The sequence below is a fragment of the Bombyx mori genome, chromosome 26, assembly GCF_030269925.1.
Source record: "Bombyx mori chromosome 26, ASM3026992v2".
NCBI lineage: Eukaryota > Metazoa > Arthropoda > Insecta > Lepidoptera > Bombycidae > Bombyx > Bombyx mori.
In genome coordinates, this window is record NC_085132.1 from 7,073,902 (window position 1) to 7,099,167 (window position 25,266).

The 25,266-nt window shown below is 37.6% G+C and overlaps 1 protein-coding gene across 1 annotated transcript in view; it reads right to left on the reverse strand.

The window, feature by feature from the left end:
* The window catches only part of LOC101738597 (mitoferrin), a 64,139-nt gene that overhangs the window by 7,709 nt on the left and 31,164 nt on the right, over nt 1-25,266 (reverse strand). The window contains exons 3-6 of the mRNA XM_004922024.5: nt 24,679-24,809; nt 22,095-22,151; nt 2,462-2,601; nt 1,453-1,611 (exon numbers count right to left, since the gene is read on the reverse strand). Of these exons, the coding sequence (XP_004922081.1) occupies nt 1,453-1,611; nt 2,462-2,601; nt 22,095-22,151; nt 24,679-24,809 (487 nt within the window). The remainder of the gene's footprint in view (nt 1-1,452; nt 1,612-2,461; nt 2,602-22,094; nt 22,152-24,678; nt 24,810-25,266) is intronic.

A 25,266-nucleotide genomic window follows, 5' to 3' on the forward strand; every position in this document is an offset into this window, starting at 1 on the left:
GAACGGGTACAGCTAGTATCTTATACGATCATCATTCTCCTGCCCTTCTCCCAGTCAGCTGGGGTCGGCGCAACATGTTTTCTCCTTCCCTACTCTTCTATCATAATATACCATTTCTTCGCTCACTCCCCTCTTACCCATATCGTCTTTCACGCAATCCATACATTTCTTCTTAGATCTACCTCTTCCTCTATAGCCTTCCACATTCATACTTAACACTCTCTTACGAACCTCATTTTCATCTCGTCTCATCACATGTCCATATCATCCCAAACGCGCACTTCTCAACTTCTCTGTCACGGGTGCCACTTTCATATTTCCTCTAACTTATTTAAGAGCAACATAATAACTTATACGATATTTATTAGTATTATTACTTATTAGTATTACTGGTGGTAGGACCTCTTGTGAGTCCGCACGGGTAGGTACCACCACCCTGCCTATTTCTGCCGTGAAGCAGTAATGCGTTTCGATTTGAAGGGTGGGGCAGCCGTTGTTACTATACTGAGACTTTAGAACTCATATCTCAAGGTGGGTGGCGCGGCATTTACGTTGTAGATGTCTATGGGCTCCAGTAACCACTTAACACCAGGTGGGTTGTAAGCTCGTCCACCCATCTAAGCAATAAAAAAAAATTGCTAGCACACTTAAAATTTAGCAACGAAGAAGTTTAACCTATCAAACACTGATTCTATCTTTATCAAATATTGTTACTATTATTGAATATTTTCATTTATCATACAAATTGCACAGTTGCGACACTTTTAACCCTTTGACCGCCATATAGGTCACCGATGCCCTACGTGATGCGCACTGAAGTAATTATGTCGATAATTCTGGAACTTCCCCGATAGTACTAGTTGTTTTGATATCCGTTTCCGCTATTCGATAACAGATGGCGTTACATCCAACATGTAGATACATCCGATAATAGCGAAGCTCTCATAAGTTAGTAGCATTTTTTGCGTATACATAGATTGTATCTTCCACTTGATATTAAGCTATGGTTAATATATTACGCTTAGTAAATATAGACATGATATTTGTATTTATATTCGAAATTTTGAAACTATTTAACGAATCTTAATTTAAGTAAATTTAACATTATTAATTAGTGAGACAACTACCATGAGTCTCGATCGACAGTCTTGCACATTTCGACTTCGAAGGCGTACAACACCCTGTACAAAATGTAGGTAAAGAAAGAATCTTTTTTTTATGATTGAAAGATTACTGGTAGCCCGGAGGCCTTTCCAGTTTCACCAGGACCAGTTGGGCGAGCAAGGGCTCAGGCAAGAGGGGTGTGATTTGCTAACAACCGCCTGATCGCCTCCGAAGGAGACCTAACAAGTCAAGAGCAATTGCTTCGCGAATGAATCTACTACCGGATCGGAATCGTGAAAGAATCTACGACAGATTATGTTACAGCAAGCAAAATCAACCTCAACTCACCTGTGTATTGAGCACAGTTTTGCATACATCAAGCGGAGTGGTCGCGGCCGCAGCGAGCGCGCCGGCGGCCGCGCCGCTGAGCGCGTGCGCGCGCGGGTCGTACTTGCGAGCCGGGTTCAGTACGCTCTGACACCATTCGTACGTGACAAAATGTAACGCCTAAAAAACAATGCAAACAACTTATATACACCATTAATCTTACTTTACTGGTGGTAGGACCTCATGTGAGTCCGCACGGGTAGGTACCACCGCCCCGCCTATTTCTGCCGTGAAGCAGCAAAGCGTTTCGGTTTGAAGGGTGGGGCAGCCGTTGTAACTATACTGAGACCTTAGAACTTATATCTCGTACGTTGTAAATGTCTATGGGCTCCAGTTACCACTTAACACCAGGTGGGCTGTGAGCTCGTCCACCCATCTAAGCAATAAAAAAAAGAAATACTGTTTGGTTTAGCTATTTAACTTACTTAATCAGTCAGGTGTTCACGAATGACAAATCATGATGTTGCCGCTGGTATTCATTTGTTTTTTTTTTCCCTACCTATTTTAGTAGCCTCGGGGGTTCATTCCAGATTCGCCGAATTAGAAGGTGAGCTCACAGGACTCAAACCTGATGACGTTGCGAACATTAAACCCTAGCAAGAGCAGTGCTTCGCAGAATCTACCACCTAATCGGACGCGCGGCCCACTGAGAAGATCCGGCGAGAAACTCAGTGGGCTGTGTCTGTGGGTTAAAAATAACAACTATGACCCGAAAGTGAGGCCTCCGACTCCGACAATAAACGCCGCTATTTATCCCGACGATCTGAAACGACGTATTATGGTACGGTAGTTAGCGCTCTTGACTATTGCACCGAGGGTCGTGGGTTCGATTTCGACATCGGGTAAACATTGGTTTGATGAATATGTTTGTTTACTCTTTTTTGAGGTAGCCTCTCAAGGCTATCAGCAAAGGTAGGAAAAAAAACTGCTCCATCGAGCCACTCAAATTGAAATTAAATTAATCTATTACCTGGAATGGTACGTTCATGGCTATCTGGGTTCCGTATGAGCGATAGAAGGCGCGCAATCCCTCCGCTCTGTAGACGTGCCGCGCGCACTCCCAAACACCCCTATACGGAGAGTTCAACATTTGCAACCTCTGCTTTACAACTGCAAAAAGAAAAACATAATGATGACATAATGAATGATACGAAACCACATTCTAGTTATTTGCTTTTAAACCAATACAAAACGTTTATCTTTTATTGTATATTTATTGTTGGAGATCTATCTTCTAACTTCTTTTTTTATTGCCCTTGTAGGCAGACGAGTATACGGCCCACCTAATGGTGAGTGGTTACCGTCGCCCATGGACTTCAGCAATGCCAGGGACAGAGCCAAGCCGCTGCCTAACGTTAAGTACTCTCCACAAGCCTCGTTTGAAGAAAGACATGTCATAGCGCTCGGAAAACACCGTGGAGGGGAGCTCATTCCATAGCCGGATGGTACGTGGCAAAAAAGATCTCTGGAAACGCACTGTGGATGAACGCAGTGGCTCCAGGTAGTATGGATGAACTCTACTCCGGTGGCGGGCAGTGCGATGGTAAAAACGAGATGATGGTATCATTTCAAACAATTCCTCAGAGCACTCCCCATGGAACATACGGTACAAAGTACAGAGGGAACCGACGTCCCTCCAAAGACCCAGAGGTTCCAACCGATCCGAGAGAATGGGATTATCGACAATCCAAACGGCCCTCTTCTGTATGGAGTCAAATGGAAGAAGCTGGTATTTGGGAGCTCCGGCCCAAAGATGGGAGTAGTACTCCACGCGAGGCTGGACTAGTGCTTTATAAAGCAAAAGTCTTTGCCCAGGCTTGAAGTACCGCTTCGCTCTGTTGAGGACTTCGAGCATTTTGGGCGCCAACTTAGCTTTTCCTTCCAAATTACTCCGAAATTGGACATCTCTCAATATGTTGACCCCAAGTATCCCGATACTCTCGGAAGGTTGCATGGATACTCCTTGGAATTGCGGCGCCATGACAAAGGGGTCCTTCTCCGAAGTGAACGCGCAAACTTGTGTCTTGAACGGGTTGGATTGAGCCAAGTTCAGTTCACCCCATTCAGAGACTCGCAGACCCCCTTCGGAGATTCACAACTTTTAAATTAAAGTTAATATACGCATTTTCATTTAACTTAAAGCTTATTTCACTATAGAATGTTTCATTCGCCGTACATGTCGTTTGTGAGTAGATGTCACGTACATAACTAACTACTTTGAATATCAGTCGGTCTCAAGATCAAAAACACTAAATTCCATGAAAATCTTTAGCGTAATGGCTGACTCATATTAAAGCTAGACATTAGTTGTGTGCCATAACAGTTGATCTGACATATTCGATATTATTATTTTTTCCCCTACCTATCCGCTGGTAACCTAAGAGGCTATTCGAGATACGTCCGGACGGGTAGATGAGCTCACGGGCTCAACCTGAGAGAATTTGCTAACACTAGCCCTAGCAAGAGCAGTGCTTTGCAGAATTTACCACCGGATCGGAATCGCGGAGAAGATCACTGGTGGTAGGACCTCTTGGGAGTCCGCACGGGTAGGTACCACCACCCCGCCTATTTCCGCCGTGAAGCAGTAATGCGTTTCGGTCCGAAGGGTGGGGTAGCCGTTGTAACTATAGTGAGACCTTAGAACTTATATCTCGAGGTGGGTGGCGCATTTACGTTGTAGATGAATATGGGCTCCAGTAACCACTTAACATCAGGTGGGCTGTGAGCTCGTCCATCCATCTAAGCAATAAAAAAAAAAATTAAAAAAAGATCCGGCAAGAAACTCAGTGGTCTTTGTTCTCTAACATCGACACGTGCTAATCACGAGTTTAACTTAGAAAAGTTGGATCTTGCAGCAATTGCTTACACCTGCAATATTAGTTCGATACGAACATACCGGGCGTTTAACATATTAGTCAATACATCACGTTCCAAAGTTAATATTAAATAAATAAACCTATATAAAGTTGTTGTTTTTTTTAATTACATTCAAGATAAGCGCGTGGCCAGGACGTGCCGATCTCGACAAACAGATGACCGATGTCCTTGACACAATATTTATGAGTGCTGTTAGTTTCGTATTCATTAGACAAACTATTGACTGCAGGGTTGATAACGCATTGAATCCATCAAACAAAAAATCATAAATCTAATCTTTGATATTTATATCCTCCCCTCCTCGGCAAACGATAGAAAAGCCAGAACGTCTTTTTTTCACTTTTGGCTATAAATAATTGTTGACATTGTTAATAAATCTGTAAGTTTTTAGTTAACTAACACTCGAGATTCTATAATGAGAGATGCGTCCGAAAGGCGAATCTATCAAACCAAGTCACACATATTCAGATCTAATAAGACGGCACAACCCTACGAACAAAAGCTGTAGTTGAGCATTGTAACAAGCACGTGCATGTCGCATACAAACACATTGACACCACAGACATCTACATTCAGGGATTTCCCTTTTGGCTTGACAATGATTCATAAACCTCCTTGTTACATGACTAAATTTTCCTCGTAAGTAAAACTAATAAGATGCTTTAAGATGCAGTCAATGGTGAGAAAAGAAATTTTTATGTTTATTGTTATCAGGTCTTTGGTCTTGTGAACAGTATTTCGCGGCCTTGACCACCCCCGATATTATTATGTCGTTTGGATTATTAAAGTACTTTGTTTTATCCGGAGCCCCAGTTCTTTTTGTTTTTTTTTTATTGCTTAGATGGGTGGACGAGCTCACAGCCCACCTGGTGTTAAGTGGTTACTGGAGCCCATAGACATCTACAACGTAAATGCGCCACCCACCTTGAGATAAGTTCTAAAGTCTCAGTATAGTTCCAACGGCTGCCCCACCCTTCAAACCGAAACGCGTTACTGCTTCACGGCTGAAATAGGCAGGGTGATGGTACCTACCCGCGCGGACTCACAAGAGGTCCTACCACCAGTACCAGTACCAGTTCGTCGTAAAATACTTGAATTAAGTTTTATAAAGTTTTTGAAATTGTTTTTAGTGCTATTCAGAAATTTCTCATTTGGTAAATAAAGGTTGGCAAAAAGCAAATTGAACAATATGTTATTGAGCATTTGTTTTTGTCTTTCACCTTATATGAATATCCACCCGGGAAAGAATCTAGATATGTCGAGAATTTATTAGCGTTTAAACTGATTCCTGCATACGAAAGCCTCATATTAAAAACGTGATGAAATCCTCCATTGGAATACACAGCTGTAATTCTCTGCAAATTATGCTTATTTCAATATTGATTTATCATGTTCGATGTGTAACACAATGAGCAGAAAATATTAAAAGCATATTTAAAGCGCGGAGGAACACGAGAGAAAGTAAAATGAGTCGTCTATTATCAAAGGCGGCAATCTGTGCATTTGGACAACAAAATTTTATTGATATGTCAATACAGATTTATTTGAATATAATCGTCTCCTTCAAAGAATACGGTTCAAAACCTGCGTTAAATAAAGGTTAATAGTTAACCTGTTATTTATCTAAGATGTCGTTCCGAAGAGTTTTGTGACTGCCGATGGAATACAAAGTCAATAATTCGTTTTTCTGATTTACCAATCATTGTCCAAAAGTCAGATTGCCGCCTTTGATAATAGTCGACTCAAATATAACAATGCAATGATAATATTTGTTTACACAAATGAAATGATACGGCAAATTTAAAATACATTGAGCCCCAGGAGTTCATTTATAGGTATCTATATATTAATACGTGAAGCAAAAACTTTGTATCCCTTTTTAAGAAAATTGCGCGAACGGAGGAGTATGAAATTTTCCACACTTATAGAGAATATACGGAAGAAGCGCACAATGCTAATATTTTTTAAAAATAATGCATAAAAGATACATTAAATCAATAAAGAAAACATTACACACACTACATACCATGTATTTGACGCACCACGCATGCATACTATTTATTGTCAAACTTTTGTTCTTGACGTCTGTTGTCAAATTGAGAATAGAATATGGTTTGTCTTTGTTAATATTTGTGTAGTCTTGGCGAAATTCGTGAATATAGAAGTATAATATACAATCAAAATAGTGTACAAACTTACAATTCCAATTAATTATAGTCGAATTTCGACTACTGCGGGACCTCTAGTTAATATTATATTCTTACGACGATGTCTAATTTATTTTATTTTTTTGAACTTACAAACGGCTCTCGACTTTCTATCTCAGCTGGCTTTACTTTTTTATTTTTTTTTATTGCTGAGATGGGTGGACGAGCTCACAGCCCACCTGATCTTAAGTGGTTACTGGAGCTCATAGGCATCTACAACGGCTGCCCCACCCTTCGAACCGAAACGCATTACTGCTTCACAGCAAAAATAGGCAGGGTGGTGGTACCTACCCGTGCGGACTCCCAAGAGGTCCTACCACCAGTAAGCATATCATTTTCATATAAACCGTTTACGGGAACGAATAACGTGTTTGCAGGTTATTAACAATGGTTTGATTTTGTAAAAAAAGAATGAAACGTTACGCAAAAAAGCCTACATATTTCGGAAACATATTTAAAAAAAAGAAAAATCCAATACAAAACTAACAAATTGCTATCATATCCAAATATTTCACGAATACGACATAAAGTTAGAATGATTTTATAACGAAAGGAGATCATGCATATTTTGTGGGCTGGTTATACGCCTGGCATTAATGAGCCCTCGTCAAAGGCAATAAAAATAAAACATATCGGTCTTAGTTCCAGGTATCTTTACAGAACGTGAAGGCCAGCAAAGCGATCGACAGTATTTTTTTTTATTGCTTATATGGGTGGACGAGCTCACAGCCCACCTGGTGTTAAGTGGTTACTGGAGCCCATAGACATCTACAACGTAAATGCGCCAGCCACCTTGAAATACAGGGTGGCCCATAAGTCCTTTGAAAAGTAAAATTTGAATAAAACGAACAGGGCGCGCGTGAGCGGTGCAGGGGAAGCGGGGGGAGTAACTTCGGTTTCTGGGAATTTAGTCGCGATGGAGCGTTTTACCGGAGCGGACCGTGCGTTTTGTGTGCGCGAGTTTTATAAAAACGACAATTCGGCAACCGTTGCGCGGCGTAAATTTCGAGAACACAAAGGTTTACACAACTTTGACGACACTCCAACTCTTCAAACGATTAAGAACTGGGTTGCTAAGTTCGAGGAGACCGGTTCGACGTTAGATAAACCGCGGTTGGGTCGCCCAAGGACGTCACGTACGGAACAAAACATAGACACAGTGACACAGTCTATTCGCGAAAATCCGACACAGTTAACTCGTAAGCGCGCCAGAGCATTAAACGTATCCAGGACATCGTTACAACGGATTTTGAAGAAAGATGTACATATGCACCCTTACAAAATTCAGTTGGTTCAAGAATTAAAGGAAACTGACGGTATTCAAAGACAAAATTATGCGAATGAAATGTTGAATCGGTTTACTTCCTTCAATAACATAATGTTCTCTGACGAGGCTCATTTCCATCTTAACGGGCATGTTAGTAAACAAAATTGCCGCTATTGGAGCCCCATCAATCCAAAACTTAAGCATCAGAAGCCCTTACATAGTCCGAAAGTGACTGTTTGGGCCGCTATGTCAGCCCATGGTATCCTAGGGCCTTACTTCTTTGAGGATGGCAGAGGGCGTGCAGTTACTGTTACGTCGGAGCGATATGTGGCTATGATCGAAGAGTTTTTCATACCAGAATTGCAAAACTTTTCAGGCTTTAATGCCAGGACGTGGTTTCAACAGGATGGGACCACTTCTCACACCTCTAACACTGCTATGCCCGTTATCCGTCAACTTTTTCCTGGCAAAGTTATCTCTAAGAGAGGAGACATTTCCTGGCCTCCACGTAGTCCAGATCTGACCCCGATGGATTTTTTTTTGTGGGGCTACCTTAAGGCTAAAGTATACGACACAAACCCGCGGTCAATTGAGGCCCTAAAAGAAAACATCCGCAGAGAAATGACAAGCATTTCAGCAGTGACGTGCCGCGCAGTCATCGACAATTTTAGACGTCGTTTGCAAGAGTGCCGTGATCGCAACGGATTACATTTAGGAGATGTTATTTTCAAAAAATAATTCCCGTTTTTTAAGCTTTTTATGTAAATAAAAATTTAATTCATAATGTAATTAGTTTTATTTAAATAATTTTTTTTTCATATCAAAGGACTTATGGGCCACCCTGTATAAGTTCTAAGCTCTCCAGTATAGTTTACTCACTCACTCAAGTATAGTTCTCACTCAATTTACTTTACTCAAGATACAACTATATAGGTAACTGAAGCAAATTAGATATATTAGATTATATTGAAAAAGATGTTAGCACGAGCATCGTGCCTGCTTATAAACAAATTATCACCAATAACTTTATCGTTTTCCTCAACTTCCAGAAGTCTTATACGTAATTAAAACTAATCTTATACTGTTTAATCTCAGGGTAATATTTTTTTATGGCCCTGTAGGCGACGAGCATACCATCCATCTGATAGTGAGTGGTTACAGTCGCCCATGGACGGCAGCAATGCCAGAGGCAGACCCAACCCGCTGCCTATTATTCCCGACATTTCGAATATTGTACACCGTTTGTGGTCACGGAGAAGGAAGATATAATTCGTGAACACTTGTGATAACTACCCTCAAATTAGACGGTAAATATCTAAAGAAGAAAACAAAATAAATTTTTGATTATTATTAAATAAGTTTAGCTTGTTGAAACAACTAAACACTGCTGCGAACGTGCAGGATATGACACATTACGGTAATCAATCACATTGCATATCAACAACATAACAATATTAATCGGAAGAAACGTTCAAAGTTCGCTTAGTGAACGAGGGTTAAAGTTAACCACTGCGTTAGAATATACCTGTAAAGGTTATCGGTACACGGACGTTTATAAATGGGACAGCATCGGGATGAACGACCTGGCCTATTTTTAGTTAATCTAGAACATTCGCTCATCGCTTTAGGTAGTGGACAATAGAATTAGATTTATCTAATACTAGCTTTACCCGCCCGCTTCGCTGGGCATTTAAAATTAACATTATTATTTCTCACCCCCCCCCCCAAAATTCTCATCATTAACGCCCCCGCAACTGGTGTAGGGAGTCCAACACTCATATAAATATTAGCCTATCCATTAAGTACATGTATTTTCTACATGGATACAAAGTTTCAAGTCAATCGGATGCGTGGTTCAGTAGTTATAACGGATCATCCGTAAAAACGGCTGCCCCACTCTTCAAACCGAAACGCATTACTACTTCACGGCAGAAATAGGCAGGGTGGTGGTACCTTCCCGTGTGGACTCACAAGAAGTTCTACAACCAGTAATAATGCTAATTATAATTTTGCGGGTTTAATTTTTCTTACACGATATTATTCCTTCACTGTCAATCGTGAACATTTGTTAAGTACGTCTTTCATTAGAAAAATTGGTGATTCGAACACCGTTGCATCGCTAGACACGAATGCACCGGACGTCTTTAGGCCGACTCCTTACTCCTTTAGGCCACGACGATTTCCATAAGTTTGCTTTAAGTTTTTGTCAAAAAATTCTAAACTAACTTTGTATGTTTCAACCTTCAAACTCCGAATGCTGAATGCCATTCCAATTGAACAAGCACAAACAAATACAGATAGATATATTGAACATCACTTAGAGCAAGCCCGAGTTATTGATTATAAAAATTAGCACATTTGACATATACCGCTGTTGGCTTGAGGGTTTATTTGTTAATCTCAGATAACTCTGTAAATTGTATCATTGTTATTAATGTAACTCGACAAAGATGAACATGCAAGTTTAATAGAGAACGAACTATTTTCAGAGGAAAATGTTTGGAAACGCAAAGATCGAAGAATCGAAATATAATGACTGGTGTGAATCAACTTTTTCCGTTTTAAGTTAGTGTCAAACATCTTAGTACCGTAGACCAGTGATTCTCAACCACTGTTCCGCGGCACTTTTGTGTGCCGCCAAATTTCAAAAGTGTGCCGCCAAATTTTGCGAATATATAATAATGTTAATATTATTAAATTATATCATTTTAAAAGAAAAATATTTTAAACATGAATATATATTTAAATCCACAAAAAAACAATTATAGTATACTTAGTATATTAAAATTTTTTGATAAACTATTTATGCAGTGTGTTGTAGTAAGTAATTATATTAATATATATATATATATATATAGTTTTTATCTTTTTTTTTGTGTGCCGCCAAATTTTGAAATCGTTAAATATGTGCCGCAACAAAAAAAAGGTTGAGAATCACAAATAAGTTAATGGATTTATTGACCTTACAGTGTCACGTGTGTATGTACGCAAAAATAATGTCAAGAAGATCAATAAAGTAGCAATTTATTGTTATTTCGCGCACTCCTCACGTATAATAAAACAATCCGAAACTTTGAGGAGAGATTTATAAATTATAGATAGCAACGAAAACAATTTACAACAATGAAACCAGATTTTCATATCGAGTTTTAATAAGGATGACACACACATCGTTCGTGAGTCTCAATCAAGGTACATAACGACTATCAGACATTTCATCCTTGAAGGCAAGATTCTTTCGCAACTTTAATAAGAATATCCACGCTTGGGACAAATAATATGTCAGTTTTGTGGAAGTGATATTATATATTTTTAGCCCGACCATATTTAATACTTACTGGTGGTATTTACTGGTGGTAGGACATCTTGTGAGTCCGCGCGGGTGGGTACCACCACCCTGCCTATTTCTGCCGTGAAGCAGTAATGCGTTTCGGTTTGATAGGTGGGGCAGCCGTTGTAACTATACTTGAGACCTTAGAACTTATCTCAAGATGGGTGGCGCATTTACGTTGTGAATGTCTATGGGCTCCAGTAACCACTTAACAACAGGTGGGCTGTGAGCTTGTCCACCCATTTAAGCAATAAAAAAAATAAAAAAAATAATAAAAGATAAAATCAATTTGAACTTTTATAAAAAAGGCGCCAAAATCTTGATTGAGTGAAAAATGCACAGATAATATAAAAAATGAGGATATGCGTTTCGTTTCACGCTGCGAAGATCTGGACAAGGAAAGACGATTGTACTAACACGCATAGGCTCCCAACCGTAAAATAATAGAAGGAATATTGTCTATAATATTACAAGAATTATATTTAAAGATTGATATTGGGAAAGTTATTGCGTTGGCTCTAGAGCTTACCGCGGATCGTATACGGTTTTGACTTTTGTCATGTAGGATAACTGTCGCAATAAATGGACCGAACTGTAACTTTTGTTCGAAAACCGTATAAAAAGAATTAGCGGTATAAATTCTTCAACGATGACTACAGACGGAGTTCCTGATAATCTAGTCGTTTTCTAGAATCGATAAAGCTCACTACTATTCCAACAAACAGCATTACTTTCCCTGTAATGCAATATTGTATAAACGATAGAACTCACAGATACGTCTAAAATTGCACAACGGTTTCTTAATAATAAGGTTCCAAGAAATTAAACGCAGAAAACAAGGAAAATTATATTCTACGTTTTACAACACGACTATATTATGCAATAGGGATGTTGACTCAATTGGTTTAAAAAAAATATAATCAGATTTCTTTCTTGTACGGCAGATATAATACACATCCGATTTTCACGAGTCGTAGACATAATTTTTAGATTTTTTTTGTTGCCCTTGTAGGCAAACGAGCATACGGCCCATCTGATGGTGAGTGGTTACCGTCGCCCATGGACTTCAGCAATGCCAGGGGCAGAGCCAAGCCGCTGCCTACTAGACAATGACGGACGTGTAGGTCACCGGTGCCCTACGTGGGACACTGAAGTACTTATGTCGATTTCTGTTACTACTAGGCTGCACTAAAAGTATCGGGAATGGAATATTTCCACTGTTCCTGTCATATTAAAATCTTTTTAATTGAAAACTCCTTGGTTTTAAAAATCGAATACCATTTATTTATTTTTAAAAATATTCTCGGTCTTGTCACGAGGTTTTGTCAAACTTGTTTAGTCGTTGAGAAAATGGAATTGACTCGAGAAAATTCAAGAGCGATGATTTATTATGACTTTCGAAGTGGTTTAACACAAAAACAGTGTGTTGACCGGATGAATTCTGCATTTGGTGATGAAGCCCCATTCAAAACCACAATTTATCGCTGGTTTGCGGAGTTTCAACGTGGACGTGTCAAAGCTCAGTGATGATCCCCGTCAAGGTCGTCCAAAAACTGCAGTCACCCAAGAAAACGTTGATGCTGTGCGTAAGCTGATTGAGGAAGATCGACATGTGACATACCGCGAAATTCAGGCAACTTTAGACATTGGCATGAGTGAAATACAAATAATCTTGCATGAATAATTAGGTGTAAAAAAGTTGTTTTCCCGATGGATACCGCATTCGCTCTGTGAAGAGCAAAAAGCGGCTCGCGTTACTTGGTGCGTCAGAACTCTCGAAATATTCCACGCAGGATCCTCAAATGCTGTATAAAACATTGTATCAGGTGACGAATCTTGGATATACGCGTACGAACCCGAAACAAAAAACCAGTCACGAGTTTGGGTGTTCGAAAATGAGTTAAAGCCAACAAAAATTGTTCGTTCACGGAGTGTTGCAAAAAAATGGTGGCCACGTTTGTCTCCAAAACCGGCCATGTTACGTCTATTCCTCTTGAGGGACAAAGAACAGTTAATGCAGAATGGTATGCTAGCATTTGTTTGCCACAGGTCGTTTCTGAACTCCGTAAAGAGAACTGCAACCGCCGCATCATCCTCCATCACGACAATGCGAGTTCTCACACCGCGCACAGAACAAAAGAGTTTTTAGAGCAAGAAAACATAGAATTATTAGACCATCCACCGTACAGCCCCGACCTAAGCTCTAATGATTTCTATACTTTCCCCAAAATAAAGAATAAATTGCGTGGACAGAGATTTTCATCACCTGAAGAAGCTGTGGACGCCTACAAAACGGCCATTTTGGAGACCCCAACTTCCGAATGGAATGGTTGCTTCAATGATTGGTTCCATCGTATGGAAAAATGTGTCAAATTTCGCGGAGAATACTTCGAAAAGCAATAAATACATTTTTAAATAGTAATGTTGTGTCACTTCGTTATTTCCCGAAATTTTCAGTGCCGCCCTCGTAAGAGACGTTATGTATGAATTAATAAACACAATCAAACATAAGAAATATGCGTATATTGTACACGATATTCGAACCAAATCTTTAAATTTCTTGACTAGGTAAGAACGGTGCGTAGCGAATGATTTGTATTTTTTTTCTAAAAGATTTTGTTGTATATTAATATCCACTAAATATCTTACATGTGTACTCATTTCACAATATTAATAAAAATGTTTTTAATGCATAATGGAACATCACGTTTGTTTATAAACGATTTGATTTAAATTTTAAGTTTCGTAACGTTTCGATAATAGACACGCAAGGAAATATAGGACACGTTTGGTTTTCAATGAATGCGTTTATTTCCGCATCGCCTTAATGACTTGATAGAAGGAGATTGAAATAGAAAATTTTGTTTGTTTTTTTATCTTGTTTTTTTATCGAAGAGTTTCGGGTGATAAAATTCACGCAGCTTCCTAAACACAGCAGCGAAATTTTAATGAAAATGTTTATAATGATAAAATATAAATCATAGAACCAAAAACGGATCAAGTAAGAGAAATACCAAAAGAAGAAACAGAAAAATCGCAAACCTATGGCACGTTGCAATGGGTGGTATACTACTCGAGATTTAACCCAAAGAAATGAAAGAGATGATAAGAAAACTGTGCCCAAGACAGACAATGTGAATTAAGGATAAGAAAAAGGCGAAAATCTCCAGCAACCATAAAAATGTTTGAAGGAATCAATTCGGGCATATATTATGAAATATCTTCGGTTCTAAGATAACTACTGCAACACAATAAAATACATCTTAAAATTCATTAAAAAATACGTAGCATTCTATTGTTAGAAAAATATTCAGTAGATACCCAGGCAGACTAGACGTGCACATTGTTACATAACAGGAAAACCACAATCAGACACATAACACGTCCTAGTGTGGTAACGACGACGCTGTCAAAGTTACAATTACACCTGCCTCGAAAGGAAGTATAGATTGAATGCGATCAGGAAAATTAGATATATCTTTATATTTCATTGTTAATTGTCCCAAATTTTTTGTCTTCCCAGAAGGTAGAGTAAATTATGTAACTAAAAATAGAACCGGGTATTCTAATAGCCAAACTCTTTTTAAGGTGAGACGCTATGACAGGAAAGAGTACCTAACCCAAATAATGAAATAAATAATAGACAGGTTGACCTTATTTTAAAATCTTAAGACAACGAAAAAGAAGTAAACACAAAAATAAGTGTAGTTTTAGTATTATTTTACTGAGTCCACTATTGCAGGATATGACGTCACTTCTCTTGTTCGCCTTATTGCAAGTTGTATATAATTAATGTTAGAGAATGAAAATAAATAATTATTTAGCAATTTTTTGTAAAATTATAGATTTCTTGTAATACCTGACACCAATCTAGAAGCTCATCTATATATTAATACGTGAAGCAAAAACTTTGTATCCCTTTTTACGAAAATTGCGCGGACGGAGGAGTATGAAGTTTTCCACACTTATAGAGAATATAGAGAAGAAGTGCACAATACTAATATATTTTTTTAAATAATGCATAAAAGATACATTAAATCAATAAAGAAAAATTACACACACTACATACCATGTATTTGACGCACACACGCATGCATACTATTTATTGTCAAACTTTTGTTCTTGACGTCTGTTGTCAAATTGAGAATAGATTAAATATTGTTTGACTTTGTTAATATTTTTATAGTGTAGTCTTGGCGAAATTTGTGATTATAGAAGTACAAAATACAATCATAATAGTGTACAAAGTTACAATTCCAATTAATTATAGTCGAATTTCGACTACTGCGGGACCTCTAGTTTTTCTAAAGACTTAAATCACAAACGCCCGAAAACCATGTTGAATAATTTAATTTCTGCAAACACTTTAACAATACGTAACCTTTGCTCAAACAAAAATAAGCAGTGCGGTAGTCGATTTTAAAATTCAAATTCCTGTGTTCGACGACGTGCGTTAACACATTTCGCATTTGGTAAGAGTTTATTGTAACTATTATATCCCAATTACGTCGCAGCTCGCTCTTCATTCAATCGTGGGATGCTCTACCGATGTTTCATTTTATTATTATGAATATTGCTCAGATCTCGAGCGTTGTGGAGAAATCAATGTTTTATAGAAATTAATAAAAATATGAACATGAAATCTAAGTATGGTATCTTAAGGACAAAATTTGCCTAAAATTTTTCAACTCTGGCGAACTTATTTGAAGAAATAACTAATTCAATTCAATAGAGATTCATCTACAAGGCGTTTCCAGAGATTATTTTTGTCACAACTATCCCACTTTTGAACAATCACAGCCCGTCACTGTTTCCTGAGAGGTATAAGGTGTTGATTACCAAACTAATTGCGAAGGTAATCAGAGTTTGGCCGCAGCTTGGCTTTGCTGCAGTCCAAGAAGAACGGTGACGCTAGACCATCCAAGTGAGTGACGTAATCTCTCATCTGCCTTCGATGTTTCGCAAAAAAAAAAAAAAAACACAATAAGTCTAAAGACTGTGGCATTGGGTCGTTACAGTTGATGTTTGCTCGCATGAATTACGATTGAAATAAATAATCAGCAGCAACATGCAGCGTGACATCATCCTTCAACGAGAAATTGAGTGGCACACGTTTATACAATGCATGCAATCGAGGCCATTGAATTATCTTACTAATATAATGCGAAAGTTTATAAGAATGCATGGACATATATTTGTTACTCTTTCACGCCAAAACTACTGGATTGATTTTGATGAAACCTTACAATAATATAGCTGACCAATCAGAATAACAAATAGGCTATAATTTATAAAATTATATTGTGAACTACCCAAAATATAACGATAAGTGTCAAGTAAGTAGAAAAAAAAAACTGCCATCTTATTTTCGTAATCACTACATAGTATAAAACAAAGTCGCTTTCTCTGTCCCTATATCCCTATGTATGCTTAAATCTTTAAAACTACGCAACGGATTTTGATGCGGTTTTTTTTAATAGATAGAGTGATTGAAGAGGAAGGTTTATATGTATAATAACTTCCATTAAATAGTGGAGATATCAATAATAAATTACAGTTTCCGAAGCGAAGCAAGCGCGGGTCGCTAGTTTTTCGATATTCCAGATTTAAAAAATATATATAAATAACGTAATTTCAATTAATTTTTTTTCATAACTATGACAATGGGTATTTCGTTTGAACTCTGATCTTTGTTGCGTGTGTACAACACGGCAGTAAGAAGTATAAATAGGCCCAAACAGGAGTGCAATCTCGGGCGAGCAGTTAATCATTTGAAGTTTTTTTTTTTTTCGCGTTCCCCTGACGAGTAATTGTCAGGGACATTTTTTAGGCTATTTTGCTATTTTTCCAATTATCTTTTTTTTTTACTATTTGTAATGTTGGATTCATGTTTCGTTTTCCATAATTATATAATATTCGTTTCTGTTCCCTTCTTATACTTATACTTTAATTCCCTTATATTTTACTTATATGCCTATTATTATACATTTTATTTCTTCACTTTTTTCCGATATATTTTCATTTTCACTTCTTATACGCATTCTATCTATCTGTCTATCTGTCACATTTTTCGTTGTACATTTTATATAATTATGTTTACATTTTCTTTACGTTATCTACTTGAAGTTATTACTAGTATGTCTAATTCTTTAAGCGTCGAATCTCTTTCGGCTGCATCTCTTCAATATCTCTTAAGACTACACCAGACATTGGGTCAAGCTTTTTAGAGAAGATAATCGGGTTCTAGAATTCTACATCTCCTATTCTCTTCTGATTAAGTTCACTGTGAGATTCAAGACGAATTAGTTTTCTCTTGGAATACCCGAACCGGAGGGTTCCGAGTAAAAGGATTTAAATTCGAAACTCCTTTATAAGGCACTGTTGTATTGTGCCACCAGTTGAGGATAAAATAAAATAATACATTCCGCGAGTCAAATGTGCATGAAATAGGATATGACACGATATGAATGGAAAACACACAAGATAAGGTTGAATTCGTGTGCCGTGAATATAAAAGTATAAGAATTTAAAGAGCACACATAAAACCACCTTGCAAGACATGTAACGGCCGTCTGGTGCAGTGGTAAGTGACATGGTCACTACATACGAGGGTCGCAGGTTCGAATCCCGCCAAGGGAAGATATTTGTATGATAAATGTAAATTTCTTTTCCAGGGTTATGGATGTATATTAAATATATGTATGTGTATAATAAAAATCTTACATTTATATCCGTTATCTGGTACCTGTAACACAAGTTCTTTACGAACTTATCACGGGACCAGTTAACGTGGCGTGATTGTTAGTAAATATTTATTTATTTATTATTTATTTATTACGTTGATTTAATAAATACTAGATGATGACCGAGCTTTGCACGGTTTTTGTTTTTTTTTATAACGCCATCTTGTTGTGTCATTAAAGCAGTAAAAATAGTATAGTATTCGCCAATAGATGTCGGGAAGAGTCATAAAGTTGATTATCGATAAAGTTGATTATTGAAAATACGAATAAAACAAAATTTTCTGAAAATAAATCGTAGCTAGATCGATTTATCGCCCCCGAAATCCCCTGTAGGTATACTAAATTTTATGAAAATCGTTGGAGCCGTTTCCGAGATTCAGATTATATATATATATACAAGAATTGCTCGTTAAAAGGTATAAGATAACATGTTTCTGCATGTAAATAAATATATACATGGAATATTATATGGACAAGACCAGAACAATATTAGATTCTAGTGATGCTGATGCAGCAATACCACTTGTATCAATAAGAGCAACATGCGGCAATACATCAATCCTATCGATAAATTGTTGTTTATCCAATTGATATAATATGTATATATGTTTTTTATTGTATTTACAGTGAACAATCTCACGACCTACCTCGTGTTAACTGGTTATCGAGGCTCATAGACATCATAACGCGAATTCCGCTACCTAACTTGAGAAATGATATCGAAGTCTCAATTTAATAATTACTGCTTGGAGGCGCCAATAGATAGGACCGAGGTGCCTGCCTACCCGTGCCGACACACAAGGCGTCTTAATACCAATCATTACGCAAATTGTAATTTTTACAGATTAAATTTTTGGGTATATACTCTATGTTTTTTTTTTTTTTTTTTTTATTGCTTAGATGAGTGGACGAGCTCACAGCCCACCTGGTGTTAAGTGGTTACTGGAGCCCATAGACATCTACAACGTAAATGCGCCACCCACCTTGAGATATAAGTTCTAAGGTCTCAATTATAGTTACAACGGCTGCCCCACCCTTCAAACCGAAACGCATTACTGCTTCACGGCAGAAATAGGCAGGGTGGTGGTACCTACCCGTGCGGAAGTATGTAAATAAAGAACTCAATAGTCATACCTCCGCGAATACAACAGTTACTTTGATTTTCATATTGACCTCACTCGCTTTGTATAATGCCGAATCAGCAGAAATCGAAAATATCTATATATTAATACGTGAAGCAAAAACTTTGTATCCCTTTTTACGAAAATTGCGCGGACGGAGGAGTATGAAATTTTCGACACTTATAGAGAATATAGAGATGAAGTGCACAATGCTAATTTTTTTTTAAAATAATGCATAAAAGATACATTAAATCAATAAAGAAAAGATTACACACACTACACTACATACCATGTATTTGACGCACAAACGCATGCATACTATTAATTGTCAAACTTTTGTTCTTGACGTCTGTGGTCAAATTATAGAAGTATAAAATACAATCATAATAGTGTACAAACTTACAATTCCAATTAGTTATAGTCGAATTTCGACTACTGCGGGACCTCTAGTACTAATAAATAGTGCTTCAATATCGAAAACCTTAATTCTATTCAAACATCCAAATTAATATATCTCAAATATAAATTACGTTACGTAAATATTGTAATTACGAGCACATTATAAAATTAAAATGTGTAATTAGCAACAAAACGAACTGATAACCTATGAACCCCACTAAGACACTTCGCTACAAGCCGCTTTTAATGACGCCATTTTTTTCTTGTTCGAATTAGATGTGCCTTTGTGTTGACTTTATGAAGTCTTCGTTCTGGTGTAGAATACTTATTCTGACTATAAAGTCACTTTGATGTTTCTGAATATAAATTTTAATTTCATTATTCTAATACTTTATATATATATACTATAATAGTTATGGTAGGCAGCGGCTTGCTCTGCCCCTGGCATTGCTAACGTCCATGAGCGACGGTAACCACTTACCATCAGGTGGGCCGTATGCTCGTATGCCTACAAAGGCAATAAAAAAATAATAATAATAATAAAAAAATAAAAATAAAAATCAGTACAGTAATTGAATGGAGCACCATAGACGCGCAATAAGTGATTCTCAATCTAATTTCGAAGTCACAGGTTTTGAGACTATAAATAGAACTTCTTTTATTATGTACACATACGCAACACCAAACATGTGTACGTACAGTTATCATATGTGATGCACTTGTCATGTGATGATAATACATATTAGTCTTTTTTTATCGGGATAAAATTTAAACTTTCTTGTAACTAAATAACAAAATTGGAAAACGAAACTCAAAATCATAATAAAGTCATAAAAACATGATATATCGATGTATGACGATAGTACCGATGATATATATCAAACAGTGTTGCTATATAACAATATGTATATAATAAGATATAACATATATTATCTATACTAATATTATAAAGTTGAAGAGTTTGTTTGAACGCGCTAATCTTAGGAACTACTGGTCCGATTTGAAAAATTCTTTCAATTCATATATCGAGGCCATATAGTCCATAGCCCATTTATCGAAAAAGGCTATAGGCTATATTATACATCACGCTAAGACCAATACAAGTGGAGCGCCAAATAAAGAATGTTTCAAAACCCGGGGGTTTTTTTCCCTTTTCAGAGCTTCCGCTGCGTGCGCTGCAGAAACGGTTAAAGTTCGCTAAAATAATGTATGACAGAATTGTTCCCCTTTAAAAGATCTAAAAAAAGTTCGCGACAGCATATGTCTATATGTTAAGGTTGGCTCACTATAACGTTTTTTATGCTAACCAAATTTGTTCTAAAATTAAGCACTATTTGTGAACTATTCCAAGCGGACGAAGTCGCGGGCAAAAGCTAGCATTTTATATAATAAGAGACTAAGAAGTTTGTCGGATAAGATCACATTTTTGGGAGTTTGTTTTTTCTTATATGGCAACACTGTTTGATTCAGTTGGCGACGTGTAGCTATCTTTTGATTGTTACCGACAAATATTTATTAATTCCGTAATTCAGCGACGGAAGTTACGTTTGGCACTTAACGACTTTAACGATTAGCGAATGTGAACACAATATATTCTATGGGGAGTGCTCTGAGGAATTGTTTGAGTCATCTCAACCATAACATCATCTCATCTCATCTCAAGCATCTCAAACCATCATCTCGTTTTTACCACCGTAGTAGCGTTCATCCATACTACCAGGAGCCACTGCGTTCATCCACAATGCGTTTCCAGAGATCTTTTTTGCCGCGTACCATCCGGCTTTGGAATGAACTCCCCCCTCGGTAGTCCGTGGGCGACGGTAGCCACTCACGATCAATCATGTGGGTATGCTCGTCTGCCTACAAGGGCAACAAAAAAAAAGACAGTATGGACCGGGCAGTGTCTCTGGTGGACCGCTTAAGATACTAATTGAACCTGTCAGAGATATGTAGAGCAAGCGACATGTCACTCATCACGGATACTAGGACGCAAGTCAGACAGTAATGTTGAAGCTACATACAACACTAATATTACTACAATAGAATACAATGTAGAATACAACGAATGAACTGAAATTATTCCGATTGTCTCGATACTAAATATTTTTAGAAACTAATGATCGTTATATTGTATATTTCTTTCCTGAAAATTTCATATTTTTTCTTTGAGATGAACATATAGAAAGTACTAAATTTGCCGAGCTCTTTATTTAATTTGCACCATAGGTTTATCCTACTGTATTGAGAATTTATACTAGTAGGCAGTGTCCCATGTCTTCTAATACTAATTACGACGATTGAAGAACAATGGTATATCAAATATGTAAATTCGGTTTTTGCATCTTTACCCGCGACATTTTTGCAACTTTACAAGGGATATTTAAAGATTAAAATTTAAAAAAAAATATCATGACAAAAGACGTCGTATTGTTGATGCCAATACCAAATAAAACGCACCTTTAATTACAAATATAAATGTCGCGTATTAAACAAAATGTCGCTTATACCAACAAATAACCTTTTCCCCCTCGAATTATATTACAACACGGTATTTCTTAAAGAAAATCGAGTCTTTCAATGAACTAACAATGAAATTCCCGAAGTACCCTTCGAACCTGTAATATTTTAATCATAACGATATAATTTAAAAACACTAACCTTCTGCTGGATTTGAGACGGCGTCGTGAATTAGCGATGCCAGACAACCAGATAAACCTGAAACCGATTGTTTATATATTTTATTTGATAAAACAACTACTAGCCGTACTCTCCCACTTCGCTGGGCATTTAAAATTAACATTATTATTTATTGTCATTATTATTAGGGAGTCCAACACTCATATAAATATTAGCCTACCCATTAAGAACATGTATTTTCTACATAGGTATAATAGCCGGCAAACTTCTTGAGCATTTGTTGACGTAGTGGGGGTAAGTTTGCGCATGGTACACTCATGTGCAAAAACATTATTTACTCTGCGTCATATTGCAATTAAATTATTAAAATCAACATATGTATTTTTTTATATATTTATTAGAACATCAACAAAAAATATAGGTTAATAATTGTAATAATTTAATCTTGGGGTAAAATAGATATTCCTTCTATTAAGTCAAAACTAGAGCTGTTGCCAGGTCTTGGTTCAGTTGAAGCGAAACTGGTATTTGTAATTTTTTTTCGTTATCATAATCTTGACCATCATCATCATCACTGTTTTCATCACCCGAGTCGCCATCATCGTGATGAGTCGACATAGGGCTCATCGGTGTAGTTTACAACTCAATCGGTTCGATGTTCTTTTTTGTCTATAATTAATTATTTTTTGAAGATATTCGATTCGTAGTAATCGAATGTTACTTTTTTCAATTACCAGCTTCCGATTATTTTCTGTTTTTTTTCCATCTGAAGCCTAGCTCTTTCATAATTCGTCGTAAACTTCATTCCCAGCCATTAAAATGTATATCTTCTTTAAATTTTTCGAAGCCTTTCTACGGTACGGAGTTTTGCTGCTTTTTATGTAGTTATTATGATTACATCTTTTTATTACAGATTGAACGAAACTATCCATTCCGGTAACTTTCTTCTTCCCTGATCTTTTCTTACCCGGAGTCCCAAATACGGCGAGCAAGCCAGAGCCTTTAGCTTCGTTAATAATGCACCTAACAGTACTCACTGATGTTTTTGTTGCTTCCGAAGTCTGTTTTACTTTTTCCATATCATTCTTCCCCTGTTTTATAATGAAGCAATATACGTCGTACACAATTTTTTACCCTTTCTTTTGAATACTACACCAGTTTGTCGCCGCAAAGTGTATTTTTTATAAAAAATCAACAAACACTCAACAAATAGCAATGGCAACAAAGTCAACAAGCAATTATAACAAATAACTTAACGATTAATAACGATAGACTTTTCACTGTACGCAAGCGTACTTTTGGGAGCAAGCGGAACGAGGGCGCGGTGCGGGACGCAAGGTTCGACTGATCTACCAATAACGCGCTCGATACGATTTCCCCTGCCGTCGCGCCTCACCCTCACCACCAAAGTGATCTAAAATTCGGTTCTGCGCAGTCAAGGTCATTTGCTCAAGATGTTTGCCGGTTACTATACCAAGTTTCTAGTCAATCGGATGCATGGTTCAGTAGTTATAACGGAACATCCGTAAAAACCACTGTAGATTTATATATTGGTATAGATAAACTAGATTTGACAACATAGACGTGTTGTTGTCTGCATTAACAATTTCTATAATTGTGCTTTCTTTTTGCTTTTTCTCATATTCGACTATGTAAATATTATTTTTTAATGTAACTCGGGGTGAAAACGTTAATACCTAACTATGCACATATCCTTTTTCACTCCAAGGACCTAATAAATATTTGTAGGAATTACAAGACACCCAAAACTTTAGCTAAAGCATATATGTACCATAATTCGTAATGACCACGCCCGATCCTGTGGGCCGATTGGTAAACAGTCGACGTCGCCCTAAACATGTCATTACGGATCCTCCTGATCCATTAACGGTGCTTTTAGGTACATCAAGCTCCAGTCACCGTCCTCGCCGAACCCATCGCTTGCGACGGAGGGCTCGACGAGTAAATTAACCCATAGACAGAGCCCACTGAGTTTCTCGCCGGATCTTCTCAGTAAGTCGCGTTTCCAATCCGGTGGTAGCACTGCTAGGGTCAGCGTTAGCAGCCTCCGGTTTGAGCCTCGTGAGCTACACGTCAAGACGAAGCCAAAATGGCCTCTCAAGACTATTAGCATAGATAAGAGAGAAAAACGGACGACTGATATACCACAAAAATTGTCTTCTAATAAATGCACTGACAAATTATTACCACATCTTCTGACGGAATATGTAGCCGGTCTAACGTAAGTATCTAGCATACGCAGTTTAAAAGCCTTTCAGACAATCTCTATATATAAAAAAGAATTGCTGTTCGTTAGTCTTGCTGAAACTCGAGAACGGCTGAACCGATTTGGCTAATTTTGGTCTTGAATTATTTGTAGAAGTTCAGAGAAGGTTTAAAAGATAGATAAATGAATGAAAATGCTCGGAATTAAATAAAAATAACAATTTTAGTTTTTCCTTTGATGTGTCCCCCGTCGGACGGATTCTTTTTGTTTGTTTTAAGTTTATTTGACACAAAAGCTTAGGTCTTTTCTTTATCGATTGAGGCACTACCAAGTCTGCCGGGTCAGCTAGTCAATAATATGTTATCGTAAAGAGTTTACCGTGCGTTATGTGGTCATGCCGATGCCTGGTCATTTGTGATAACGTTAGTTTGCAGTGCTCGTATGTGGCGAAGAAGCATGCGTGCGCTGGACCCGCTCCGAGCACCACTGCCGACATTCCGCGGATAGGCCTGGAATCAACATAATATGATCATTTTAATACAAATTCGTTTTTGCCAAATAACTACAATAAAGGTGTGTTTTGATAAGAGCTGCATTTTGTTTCACGTCATGAATATGTAGCTCACATTTTATATTGCGCATTAACAACGTTAATATATTCTGCGCAATGGTCGATCCAGAAAAGAAGAGAAAAGGCCAGGAAAAAGAGCAGCTGTCTCGAACGGGAGCTTATAGCGCAGACGCCATTAAATGCTATATCTGTGAGCTTTTTTTTTATTACCTTTGCAGGCAGACGAGCATCCGGCCCACCTGATCAGCTACCTGGTCAGAGGTTACCGTCGCCCATGGACTTCGGTAATGCCAGGAACAGAGCCAAGCCACTGCCTACTACTTAATACTCTCCACAAGCCTCGTTTGAAGAAGAACATGTCATAGAGCTCGGGAAACAACGTGGAGGGGAGCTCA